Raw genomic sequence first — 14,012 nt, 5'->3', positions numbered from 1 at the left:
GGGGAAATCAGAGACAATCTGAAACAATAGATTTTTATTCAGTATGTCTAGTTAGGAAAACACATTTTTATAGCAATATGGAGCAGGTGATTCGATGTAAAGGAATTATAATATAACACGTATATTAGAACTTCACATTTTTCTCTTGTCACTTTAGAACTTGAACAAGAAGTAAAAACTCCGTCAGACAGAAACAGCAGCAAAACTATTTGTAAGTAATATTAAGAGCACTTATTACTGTTGTCATAACTTTACAGGGAGCTTGTGATGTATCTTCTTTATGAAGGAAATGAGGTGAAAGCAGTAACATCTGTCAAGTTCAGATTGTAGAGACGGGTTTTTTGCAGTTTTCTTTACTCAGTTCTCCTGTTCAGTCAGCAATATATAGTGGGTGTGAGAAGTTGTTGTTCTGTGGTCAATGAGAACTTTGCCTGATAGCTCAAAACCTCTGGAGTCATGTGTCAAAGCTGAGGTTTAGACTTAGACTCTGTTGTGGGTGCCATATAACTTGGTGAAGTAAATGCACAGTGTCAATTGACTTCAGCCCTTTTTATCTCCCCAACCCTATCCTGAGCCGGAAATGTCAACCACACCATGGTATTCATGGTATCCAAAACACAAGCATTTTCTAAAAATCCTTTTGGAACTCATTTGGCCGCTTTATGCAGTTTCCTGTGGTGTTAATTTTTTTAAACTTAATTATCACTTGAGTGTCATTTAAAAATGTTGGGGGGATAGAGGAAAGTATGGCTCTTTCTGAAGAAGTGGGTTGGGCCCACAAAAGCTCATGATACCATCTACATGTTTGGTTAGTCTTTAAGTTGCCACTAGACTATTGGTTGTGTTTTAAGTTTTTTCTAAAGTAGGAGTAGGTCTTGCCTCCTTTAGGTGTATGCAGATGGCAGCTCATTAGCTCCATAGGGGCAAGCCTGCCAGGCAACCCAGTGGCTGACAAGCCTCCAAAAATCTGCAGTTGAGGTTTGTTGGTTGGCTAAGAATCACCTGTAAATGCTACTGCATTAAATAAGGAGTAGCGCAGGCATCTGAGATCCTACCCATGAGGCTTGTTACAGGCTGAGTCTGATTTCTCCTTGCTGCAAAGAGATGCCCGTTTATAACTCTTCTGTAGTACAGTTTCTTCCAGACTTTGGAAGAAAGAGTAGAGATGGTTAGAAGCAAGTGGCTGGTTTGATTGCACCTTTCCCAGTTCCCCCATGTGTACTTTGGTAGCAATAGTACGTTTGTGTGGGAAGGGATTGTTAGTTTCCAGTAAACAGCCTCACAAGACCAGCAGTTTGGAGACCCCTTCACTCTTTGCATTTATCTGGAGGACACCAGGATGTCCTTGGTGAGTATATATTCATTGGGTTGCTGGTCCCTGTCTTGGCCTTGGTTTAATGCAGTAGGATTTGGGAAGATTGTTCTTGTTGGAATGTTGTGATCTTTTCCTGAGTCTGCTTCCTCTGTGCTGTACTGACCCCTGCTGGCCAAAGTCTTTAAATCTTTGCTTTAAGCTAAAGCTCAATATTGAGACACATCAGAGCTCCTTTCTTTGATTCTGTGCTTTTAGACTTGAGTGAAATAAGTGCTAGCATTAGATTGATGTAAACATATAAACACATTCCTTGCACAATCACATGTGGACTCATTTGAAATTGGTACGTGTAATATATCTTTTGGAGAAAAATACATTTGTGACATTCTTTACCTTTCCATTTCAGTTGATCCTGTAAATGCTGCTCCCACCACTTCTACCCGTGTATTTTATATCAGTGTAGGAGTTTGCTGTGCTGTTATATTCCTGGTAGCAATAATACTAGCTGTCTTGCATCTTCATAGTATGAAAAGAATAGAGTTGGATGACAGGTAAAGTATACATTCTATTCATTTATAATTGAGAGACATTTGTGAAGGCTTGTATGTGTCTTGTGCAAAGAGAGACAAGATACTGAAAATCACTTTTCAAAACCGAGAAACTAAATTGTCACTGTTTGCTTTTCATAGTACCTCCTTTCCTTCCTTGTACTTAGACATTTTTTTCTTCTGACCACTGGGCTGCATAGCTGGGTTCCTTGAAGTAAGCTAGCAAAAGTGCATAGTACTGGATAAGTAAAAAGGCAGCAATCAGGAATGCAGGCAGTTTGGGTGCCCTCCAGTCAATCAAAATTCAGTGGCAGTCCATCTGATTTTAATGGCACCAGCTTGGCCCCATCAGTATTGATACTTAAATCTACTGAGCCTTTCAGGTTAGGATCCTATAATGTTCCCTCAAGTCTTGGTCATAATTTTACAATACCTGGTCCTTGCAGCCTATGCTGATGGCTTGGATGTTCTTTTAAATAGCGGGACACTGTTCACGAGAGTACATACTACAAGAAATAGAAGAGATTTTCAGTGTGGTCCCAGCAGAGAGATCTCTCCTTCATGCAACCCTTTTCAGTTAACTCTGGATTACCTGCTTCACCTGAAAGAAAGTACTGTCAGCTCTGAGAGTTCATCTGGCACCTATCTCTGCATTCCATCCTCTTATAGAAGGAAAGATCTGTTTTTCCCTTATCCTGTGAGTGTTAGATTATTGAAAGATTTCAACAGGCTCTTCTGACCTATTAAAAGTCCCCACACAATTCTGGGATCTGAATTTTGTTCTTTTGGTTTTAATAGGGCTCCGTTTTGAATCTACGGATACACACTCCTATTCTTATCTCTTCCTGAAGGTAGCATTCCTGGTAGCTCTCACTTTCACCAGGAAGGTAGCAGAACTTGAGACCTTAGTAACCTGACTATAAAGATACATTTCTTACCAAAGTGGTATAGGACTTTAATCTCAGAATGTATACTCATCAACTTTCTTTCTGAAGCCTCACTCTGAAAGATAAGGAAAACCTTCAGACTGTATGTTGATAGGATATACTAGCCTTTTACCTGAATAGGACTAAAGAGTTTAGAATGTCTCCAGTTGTTTGTCTCCTTTGACAAGATGAAAGGGCAGATGATTTCTCCTTGTGTATTTGTCTGTGCTGTATTACTAATATTCCACTACCTCAAAGAGTTGAGCACACCGTGTGTATATATGGAAGCAGGAACTGCACCTGTCAGCTGTATGCTTGGCTCAGACTGGTGCTGTTCAAATATAATAGAAGACTATTATTAATAAAATAAGGAAGGACTATGAAACTTCCTGGAGATAAGTAATACCTTTTGTCATATCTCTATACATACCGTAACATTTCAACTAGGATTGAGAAAACTTAATGGAAGATAGATCAGTATGCAAATCAAATAACAAAACTCACTGAACATTAAAGGAAAGTAGTGATAAGGTTGTGGAGAATCAAATTGAACTGCTTTCGTTAATCTTGGTATTCTGGATAATCTTGTCAATTAATTTGGATATGCTGGAGTTGCTCTGACAGCATCTTAAGTATTTTATGGTAGAGAAGTAAGTCTGATGTTTTGTCACTTTTTTTATTTTAAAACAGCGTAAGTGACAGCAATAGTTCACAAGGTTTATCCCAACCCTCTACACAGACGACACAGTACCTGAGAGCTGACACCCCTAATAATGCCACACCAGTAACCAGTAAGTATTAATCTAATTACAAAAATGTACAGCAAGTGACCCTGGGCTGGCCTATTGTCCATGCTCTGATGATGATATTTGTATTGACCAGAAGGGAGGAGCATGAATAAGATCTGGGCTTGGTGTCTGGTTAGCCTGTACTTCCTGGGGCTCTGATATCAATTTGTCTGCCCATTTCTTTTTTGAGGTCACAAGAATGGGTCAGTCCTGGGTCCAGTACTAAGTCAATATTTTCATGAATGACTTGGATAGTGGAGTGGAGCATATGCTTATAAAATTAGTAGTAGATAGCTAGCTAGGAGGGGTTGCAAGCATTTTTGAATTGTAATCCTGTCCTTCAAACAATCGTAGCCAGTTAGAGAATTGATCTGAAATCAACAAGATAAAATAAAGATGTTCAAAGTACTTCACTTAGGAAGGAAAATCAAATGTGTTACAAAATGGAGACTAACTGGCCAGGTAGTAGTACTGCTGAAAAGGAGCTAGAGGTTATTTTTGAATGATTCAGTTTGGGATCACTATGTTATGCAGCTGCAAAAAGGGTAGGGGAATTCCTGAAAAAGAGATTAATTTATAAAATCACAACAGTAAGGAGGCATTGCCTCTCTCCTGGTGCCGTACTGCCACAGCAGGAAGAGGGGCTGAGCAGTGGCAGCGGATTCTCTGACATGGCTGTGCAGGTTGTAAAAGACACATCTCTTCTGGAAGGGTTGAGTGCATGAATCCTGTATTAAACAGACGCAAGGTGCTTTTCTTTAGGTGGCTAGCTAGCAGAGTTCCTTCTCGCCTCCCCCCTCCAAAAATATATTTTTTTATGCAGAAGTTTTGTTTGATTTGCCTGTTTCTGGAATGGGTGCCAGCAGTATGTTCCGGTTATGCAGCAGTGTGGGAGGAAAAAGCTTGGAGTAGGGAATATTGAGAGGGTTAAGGAAGTGAGGGGTCTAGGGATAGAGATAATACTAAAAGCGGCATGCAGTCAGAGATGTAGCAAAGGGCAAGTCTGTGACGGCTTTCCAAGCCTAGGAATGTAAACTTGATGCTGTGTTTCAGAGAGAGTTCCAAAAGGAGGTGAGGAATATGACTCTCCACATTCACAGGATGCTTGTGAACTGTCAGTGAAACCCAAGAGGAGGAACTAACGCCATGTTCCTATTAACCCCAGCAACATATTTCTCTCAATAGAAATGTATCTCCAGATTCAGCACTATTATACTGACTAGTTTAGAAAGAGTAAAACTTCAATTACTCTTTTGTTCTTTCTTGACAAAGTTCAGCTGTTTGCCTCAGCATGTGGCAGTTCTGTGTATATTGGCTGAGATGTATTGTTTAGCAGTGGGATAAGTTGATGTTTTAAGCCTATTTTGTTATCCTGTTATCTCAACTGTGGTGAGTGTTAACATAAAAATATTATAGTTCATTTTTTTAAAAAGCATGTGGCCAAAAATGTTCTCATGTTTATTCTTCTTGCTGCTCTTCTCTGATGTTACCCACACCACCAGTCTAGTATATCAGGAGACATTTTGGTAAATCTCCTTTGCTTTCAGAAATAGTCTTAATCCCAAATAAAATTCTTGCCTCCAGTTGGAGGAAGTTGTGCTCCTATGGTTTCTCACAACAGTTTTCTAAATTGCTTACACTTTCTCATCTAACAAAGTGAATTCTGAAGTCTGAGGTGTGAAATGTGAATGGTTAACTGGCAAGCATAACCCTTATTAAGTGATGCTTACTGGTTACAGTTAACCAGCGGGGGCTGGTGCAACCCAACTAGACGAGCCTCTGTCTGCAATAGGCCTGACCCAGTGTGCCATGGCCAGGGCACTCCAGGTTATCTGGTTAAACATAATGTTTAACCAGTTAACTGATTGAATGGGATTGTACATGACCAAAATAAACTTGAAAAAAAATATTTTTCTCTGACTTCGTTTGGTTTTAGTCATCTTAGGTGTTAGCAGTTTTTGGAGGAGTATGACTTTCAAGATTTTCCTTTAAACATTTATCCATGGATTCCATTTCTACAATATCATTAAAACCTTCCTGAATATAGTCTTCTCTTTAGAAGTCTGATGTCCAGAAGAGGGCACTGTCTATTTCAGATTGCTCTTATAATCTGTAGTAAAAAGTTGGCTTCATTGAATACTACCTGATCATTTGGAACAGAGCAATACCAGGCTTTGGTATTTCAAAAGGTAAACAAAGACAAATGGAATTAGTTGGTTATATATGTTAAATGAGCATGTTCACGCTTCAGAGGCATTTACATTCATGTTGCCTTCTCAATTTATTTTCCTGCTCGTATTTTATACTGAAAGCTAATCTTGGTTATTTACAGTTGGCCATTAATTCCATGTTCTTTCCATCTGTAAGTTGTATTGCGGGAAGTGATGTACTTGGACTCTGAATATAAGGGTATTTATATTGGTTTGTTTGGCTCTGTTGGCTCCTCAGGTTATCCTACATTACGGATAGAGAAGAATGATCTTAAAAGTGTCACCTTGATGGAGGCAAAAGCTAAAGTGAAGGACATAGCAATCTCCAGAGAGAGGATAACTCTTAAAGATGTACTCCAAGAAGGTATTTACGAGACTTTCTTCAAACACTTAAGTGTCATGAATGATATAATGAATTATATACTCTTGTTCTTTCCCCAAGAACGTTACAGTTGTTACTTCTGATCCCCTCATGATTTTTAGTAGAAGGTGTGGGAATGATTAGGAACTTGGAATGTGCCTGTCGTTTGTCTTCCTTTTCCCCCATGCTGCTGCCTCAGATACAGAGGCTGTGTGGGGAGGGGAGCCTGCATGTAATCATGAAGGTTAATCGATGAGCTCAGGCTCATCGATTAACCATGTTCACTATCACATCCCTAGTCCGGGACTAAAGGAGAAAGGCTTGCTTTGCCTTTTGAAACAGTCCAGGTTGTGTATTTATGGCTGCACACTGTCCTTTTAGAGCCTTTCATGTGGACTACAGGAAAGGGCCTGTGGGGGAATAGAAATCATTGCATGTAACAATAGGGAATCTGGGTTTTTTTTACTAGTTAGTATATAGAAACTTGCATATATTATTACACTAGTACAGTGTTTTCCAATTTTATTTAGCCACGGAACTCTTTTCAGCGTGAAAGAATTTCAAGGAACCCCTACGGTTGCCAGAGGTTTTTTTTTTTTTTTTTTAAAAAAAAGCCTTGCTGAGTCCAGCCACAATTTGTCAAGCAAAAAAGGAATAAATAAATAAAGACCAGCTGAGTCCTGCCGCAATTTGTGAAACACAAGAGAAGGCTCTGTCTCTTTAAGAGGGTCGGGGGAGTGCTGAGTTGGCGTGGAACCCTTACTTTCGCTTTGCGGCACCCCAGGGTTCCGCGGCGCACCAGTTGGGAAACACTGCACTAGCACATTGTGCTAGGCACTATATAATCATAGTCCCTACGCTGAAGAGTTTCCAGTCTACATAATGAGACAAAGGCCCAGTCTATACTTTCAAGTTATAATTGTGTAAATCAGCTCCCAGCTCTAGCTCCTGAGGGCGTCTACACTGGCAAGGTATTTAGTGCACACTAACTCTGCAGCTGCTGTGCTCTCAGTAAATCACCTCAACAAGAAGCATAGAGTTTTCTGCCCCGTAGCTACTGCGCTGGCCTGCCAGTGTGGACACTTCAGTTGTATGCTGCATTGTGACTGGCCTTTGGAAATGGCCCATAATCCCTACCATGGCCACTCTGCCCCTTGTTTTGATCTCTGGCTGCCCTGCAGACATACACATGCTCCCTGTCAGACGAGCCTGCATGCTGTGCTGATCCGCTCCCGGACACGGCAAACCAGCCAGGTGGAATGCTCTGTTGTTGAATGCAGAAGCAGGCGTCTGTGTGAGGGTATATCTGCACTCCCAAGTTTTGTTGACACAACTCACGTCCACACCTAAAAGTTGACACAACAAAAATCGCCGGAGGGTGAGCAATGTCAGAGCAGCACAGGAGCTGTCCCCTCTCCCTTCAGGGGCAGAACAGGACCATCCATTCCAGTGGTTTGTGTGTTCCCCAATCGAAGCAGCTCGCTCATCTGTCAGATACTTCCTGGCACTTTGAAAGGGGAGAGGCACAGGCCTGCAGGGTACCAGAGGGCAAATCACTGAGCACAGAGCCACGAGATCTGCCAGTATCCATAATGCCTAACTCAGTTCTGTCAACAAAACAGAGTCCACACTGGCCCTTTGTCCATGATAAAGGGAGGGAAATAAAAAAGTCTCTCCTAGCAGTGGAAGTTTTCGGTGGGTGGTGTTCCAGACAATGGTCCCCTTGCAGTGTGAGTGCTCTCACTGGTTTGTTGACAAAAGGCAGTTTTTGGCAACAAAACTTGGTAGTGCAGACAAAGCCTGCGAGAGATTGCTATGCAAAGAGCCCAGGAGTGAGGGTGGAGGTTGATGTCAGGTTTTCCTCCTCCCCCTGCCTCAGGGCTGGTTGTTTCCTGCTGCTGTGTGAACTGACTCTCTCTCTCTCTCTCCCTCCCTCACACACACTCTGTCATGCTCTCACCTCTCCCCAGACTTCAGTTGAAAGCAGCTGTCAATGTAGGAGGATGACCAAGGAGCAATGGGCTTGGGAAACCTGCTTCATGTGACTGTGACTGCCCCATGCAGCATTAAAAACCTTTCTCACAACACCCTGCGTCCACTTGCTAGCTATCACAATGCACTGCTCTTTGTGGCGTTGCAAGAGCTGCTAATGTGGACATGTTCTATCGCAAGGAGCAAATTGTGGACACGCCACAGCAGTTTCCCTGCCGGGCTCTGAGAGCCAGTCTGTAACTGCCAGCACTTGACCTCTGCCAGCGTAGACATGGCCAAAGGGTAGGGAAAGGGATATAACATGAGTAGAGGGAACAGTGCAATGATGACAGAATTCCTGTTCAGTGAATTAGTTTTGTTCTTTTATATCCTTTCCCTGGGGCTATGTTAAGTGGAGTTGTAGATTGTCTAGAATGATAAAAGACAAAGGAAGGGATGTGTTGGGGTGGTGTTGGAGCAGATGGTGGAAGAGAATGTTCCCAATGCATACTTCAGAAAACAGTCTGCAGGAATCCGTGGGCCCTTGCTTTAAAGGCCATCTGCAGCCCCTGTACGGTTTCTCTCAGTCTTGGTTGCTCCCTGCACTTGAGGGAAGGCATTGTGCTCCAAAAGTCCTAGTGCTCTTGTGGGGTGGGGTGATGTCTTCCACACAGTTCTGGGCCTGGTGGCTTATGGGGGCATAGGCTGACAGTTTTAATGAGATGTTCAAAGTCTGTCTTAAATATATTTTTGACCAAATGTCACTTTACAGAAGTACCCAAACTTTTGCTACGTCCTACAGGAACATAATCTAAAATAACTTATCAGAAAACAATAGAATGATTTTCTGTGGTCTTTTCACAGGTACTTTTGGACGCATTTTTCATGGAATTTTAATAGAGGAAAAAGACCCCAGTAAAGAAAGACAAGTTTTTGTCAAAACAGTCAAAGGTAGGTTTCATAGTGGTTTCTTCCTCAGGTTATTCATATAGACTATGGCATGTTCATTGCATCAAACCTGCCTTTTAAAATGGTAGGTAAAGAATTACAGGTACATGAACGCTCTCATCTGCTGAGCAAGAAAGGCTGGTTGTACCCTCCATCAGAAACACCAGTTTCTGCACCCTTAATTTCTTTACTTTCCATGACTTTAGTCCTATGTGAGTTAGAAATACCAATACCTTTTTTTCCAGATGGTGATAACACACACAAATAATTGAAACATGAGCTCTTTACACTGTTTTGTCCCCTCACAATGCATTGAGTGTTAGCTTAGACATGCCATAAAAACTTTTTATATCTAAAGCAACGTAAGTTTACAGGTCTGTCTATTAAACATAGAGGAAGAAGAGATGGCTATTGCCCAAGATACTTCCATTCTAAATCCGACAATGATTCAGATAGCCAAAACATTACATGGCTGTTAAAATCATGCAGACTTGTTAAACTCACTTTCCCTTTTATTGGTAAAGTTCATATTTTACAGAAGCGTACTTTTAAGGAGTCATAATAGGATCAGCAAATCATGAAGTCTGAGGAAGATCTATCTAAATGCATTGTCAAGTTATTTGAAGGCCATGTTTCCGTAGTGCAGCAATGGAGCTGTACTATGGAGGTACGATTTCTAATGCGCACAATGTAGGCGACACCAATTTGTCTAGGTAAACCCTCCTGCTGTGGACTAAGCAGTCCCTAGTTTACTTTAACACGGTTCCATTTCAAACAGTAATACATTAATACAATACATTAAAAGGCACTAGGGAATTGGTAATGCTCCCCAGCGGGGTCTATGTAAATTAATTAGTGCACTTCAGAAATTGCACCTGGGCAGTGTCCATTGCTGCAGCATGTAGACGTGTCCTAGCCATACTCTAGCATGTCAGTATCTTAAATGAAATAAACTCATACAGACCTTCCCTCCACAAATCTTAGAGGTTAACATACTCAGTACGATGAGACCAATTAAGTATTACATTGTAAAAGTTGTCTGAACAGCCGTTTGTGCCAGTGTTGCTTTAATTCCAACATTCTCACATCATTTTGATAAACTGGTTTTTCTGTAACTCGCCATTTTCCATTTTGCAATCTTGAACCCTAATATAATACTGAAGATTTCCTTTTCTACCTTGGCTTTCACAGCAAATTGAACCTTTCCTGGATTCATTTTTTGACTAATGGCCAGCAAGCTTTTAAAGTTTAAGTAACCCGTTTTCCTGTAGCCTCTGTGTGTGTGTGTGTGTGTGTGTGTGTGTGTGTGTGTGTGTGTGTGTGTGTGTGGTTTTTTTTTTGTACTGTTTGTTTCTTTGTAAAAAGTTGAAAAACTTGTTTAGACAAACCTGCCAATCTGTGCATTTCTGCCCTTTGCATATAGAAAGGAATTAACAGGATGATAGATGCAGAACCTAAACAGGTTTTCATCAGGTCACAATATTTGTTTTTTCCAAGCAAATGCTTCAGGTCATGTTTTAAAAAAAATCACCACCAGTCATCAATGTGCAGCAAGAGGCAAAACTAACAATGTTAAGAACCACTGGGAGAAGGATAAATACTAAGACGGTAAATATAATGTTACTAGATAAATCAGGAGTGAGCAAAATCCGGCCCACAAAGCCTTTGGCTCCGGACCACCAGGACCCTCAGGCAGGCTCCCTGCCTATTGCACCACCAAGCTGCTCGAAGTCGCCAGCTGCTGGGGCCATGTGCCCCTATGTGTTGTGTGCCCCTTGCAGGGGAACTGGGAGGAGGGCAGCGCAAAGTCCGTCCCCCTGGGGGCTACACTGTCTGACTTACAGCAACACAGCTGTGTTGAAGTGGCTTTGTTGCTAAAAGCTGCGTGGTATAGACAAAGCCTTAGAGGCAAGTAGCGTTAATAAAAACGAACATTGGAAAAGGTAATTAGAAACGCTCTTTAAAGTCTTGAAGGTGTCAACTTGTGGGAACCCTGGAATGTTTGGCTTAAACTCCAAGTTGCAGCTTGATATGAATTCAGTGTCAGTCTTGAGAAGCACTGCCCATAATACAGAGGCTGTGATACAAGGGATTTGACTTACGGTTTCAAGCACAGAATTGCCCTATGGCCCAAGTAGAGGCAGTTAAGATCATTAGAAACAGTTGCATAGCTTAGCCTCAGTGCAAAGACTCCCCATAGGACTAGCACTACAGGTGCCAAACTGCACCTGCCAAATGTTGTAAGAACATGTATCCTGTGTCAAATATTGTGGATGCTGACGGGCTGTGCACGTGCTGTTTTGTGGATTCTGCCCAAAGTACAGCACAATTAATACAAGGCAGTTGTAGATCTTCCTTGTAAATAATTCTAGTTCCTCAAGGGGCATTATCAAAACCATCCTTCTTACATGATTATCAGACATTCAAAGCTGGCTGGCTGGCTCGCTGTGGAAACTTCTGGATACTCAGAATTCTTGACAATTAGGCTGCTGCTGATGGTTCCTAAGTATGCATTTACGACCCTAATTGTAGCACCCATTTTTCAATGTCTTGGCCAGTGTAACTAAAGAAAAAAGCTAGTAGAATGAATTATAATAACTGCAACAGGGCAAGTGCATTATTTCTGTCCATTTATCCTTTTGACAATGAGCCATTCTTCCACAGAAACTTTGGAAGCAGTAGATCAAATTCTTTTGAGGCACAGCTGATAGAAATCCAGAATAATTGTATTGACTCTCATGTGGTTCCTTTCAATTGTCATTGGTGTAACTAGTTGCAGGATTTGTACTCCTATTGTTTGTCTTGAATGTGTTGCATTTGTATAATTTTGTTTTCCTGCAGAAACAGGTTGATTTATAGAAAACAAGGAAATAATATTGATAAGAATACACAATACGGATGCTGGAACTGTTTCACAAGATAAGATTTGGATTTCCGTATATACTTGAATGGGAGTCAATCATCCTTTGGGTGCCTTACCACTAAAATATAGTTCTTTCTGAGCTGCAAGGAAACAGTGGAACACACAGGAGTTTTTCAGTGAGCCATTGTTGGCTTTTGTGATGGAGAAGGGCATTGACAAAGCACTATACTGTCTGCAACACAACAATGTATTGCGAAGAGATGGATGAATTTATTGCTTCTTCAGGAGTTTTTCTAAACAGGCTTAACTTGTTTGGTAGATTTCACAGTTAGTTTAAAGAACTTTGACCTGGAACATAAGTTTATTGCAATGTAATTTCTGATTGAAAACAAAACAAAAACTATGTTATTGCTGAGTCGGTTCTTCTTTTCTATGTGAGTAAGCAAACAGGTTTTAAAATAAAACATAGAATCATAGAACACTAAAACTGGAAGGGACCGGACCAAGCACCATCTAGACCATCCCAGATAGATATCTATCCACCCTGCTCTTAAATCTCTCCAGTGACAGAGAATCCTCTGCCTCCCTGGGCAATTTATTCCAGTGTTGAACCACCCTGACAATTATGAAATTTTCCTAATGTCCAACCAAAACTTCCCTTGCTGCAATTTAAGCCCATTGCTTCTTGGCCTGCCATCAGAGGTCAAGGAGAACAATTTTTCTCCCTCCTCCTTATTGAAACCCTTTTAGGTACTTGAAAACTGCTAACGTGTCGCTTCTCAGTCTTCTCTTTTCTAAACTAAACAAAACCAGTTATTTCAGTCTTCTCTCATAGGTCATGTTCTCTAGACCTTTAATCATTTTTTAGAGGGGTAGTTGTGTTAGTCTGAATCTGCAAAAGCGGCGAGGAGTCCTTAGAGTAACAAATGTGTTGGAGCATAAGCTTTTGTGGGCAAAGACTCACTTCGTCAGATGCATCTGCAAAAACGAATGCATCTGATGAAGTGGGTCTTTGCCCACGAAAGCATATGCGCCAACACTTCTGTTAGTCTATAAGGTGCCACAGGGCTCCTCGCCGCTTAATCATTTTTGTTGCTCTTCTCTGGACCTTGTCCAATTTTTCCACATCTTTCTTGAACTGTGGTGCCCAGAACTGGACACACTACTCCAACTGAGACCTAATCAGCGCAGAGTAGATCGGAAGAATGACTTCTCACGCCTTGCTCACAACGCCCTTGCTAACACTCCTATAACATAACATTCAACAACTTCATTCCTCACAGTGTCATAGTTCTGGCACTGAACTGAACTGTAGTGGGAGTGAAATTGGTAATTGAAGTTGTCTGGAGTTGAGCAGTGGATGGATGGTTGGGGCTGCTCATTTTGAGCAGCCAGATACCGGGGCAATAAAGGAGTTCAGCAAGGAGCTATTCTGATTAGGGAGGCTTTGAAGGAGCATTTTGACAGTGAACTTCATTCAGTATTGCATCTTTGTATTGCATTTGGCCAGGCAGTGTTTACTTGAACGACCCCTGTAATGCTATCCTTCCTGAGCTTTAGTTGTACTGAGCTAATGTTCCTGCCCACAGTCACTGTCTGAATTTTAGTAGCAACTACTGTGTGTGACACACACTCATTTTGTTTAAAAGACTTCACTCTAACTCAAGGGTAAAACATGTTTATTTTGCAAACCAAGGACATGGCAATGAGGGTCAGCCTCTCAGCATGTGTAACTCCAGCGTTCATCATGCAACCAGTCTCTTGGGGGGGGAGTGCAAGGGACACTGCAGAAGAACAGGAACATTTGAGCAATGTTTTCAGACTTTGGGGAGAGCATGGAACAGTGTTTTGTATGGGCTGAGGGGGAGTACTGCATGGGGTGTAAGTGTCTCTGTCTGGCCCTCCAGTAGTGTTGTCATCCTGCTCCTGTTTCCTTCTGGTCTGAGTTTTTCATTAACTGTCTCCCTCCACACTCTTGTTTTTTCCATATGCTGTATCTGTTGACTACAGCACTTGGCAAAATGTTTCCCCCTTATTCCGGACTCACCACCTTACCTGACTGAGGCACTGCATCAGCGAGTA

General features: G+C 41.6%; 1 protein-coding gene across 2 annotated transcripts in view; it reads left to right on the top strand.

Moving 5' to 3' along the window:
* RYK (receptor like tyrosine kinase) overlaps positions 1-14,012 on the top strand; it is a 49,732-nt gene that overhangs the window by 21,666 nt on the left and 14,054 nt on the right. Inside the window, exons 5-9 of one of the 2 annotated variants that reach the window (XM_075937221.1) lie at positions 158-211; positions 1,722-1,866; positions 3,480-3,580; positions 6,026-6,151; positions 8,984-9,070. In XM_075937221.1, the coding sequence (XP_075793336.1) occupies positions 158-211; positions 1,722-1,866; positions 3,480-3,580; positions 6,026-6,151; positions 8,984-9,070 (513 nt within the window). Of the gene's footprint in view, positions 1-157; positions 212-1,721; positions 1,867-3,479; positions 3,582-6,017; positions 6,152-8,983; positions 9,071-14,012 lie in introns of both variants that reach the window. The other variant, XM_075937220.1, reaches the window with a different exon arrangement.

This window comes from Pelodiscus sinensis, chromosome 10 (genome assembly GCF_049634645.1).
Source record: "Pelodiscus sinensis isolate JC-2024 chromosome 10, ASM4963464v1, whole genome shotgun sequence".
Lineage (NCBI taxonomy): Eukaryota > Metazoa > Chordata > Testudines > Trionychidae > Pelodiscus > Pelodiscus sinensis.
The sequence above is the reverse complement of the archived record's forward strand: the minus strand, read 5'-3'. Positions and strand labels throughout refer to the sequence as shown.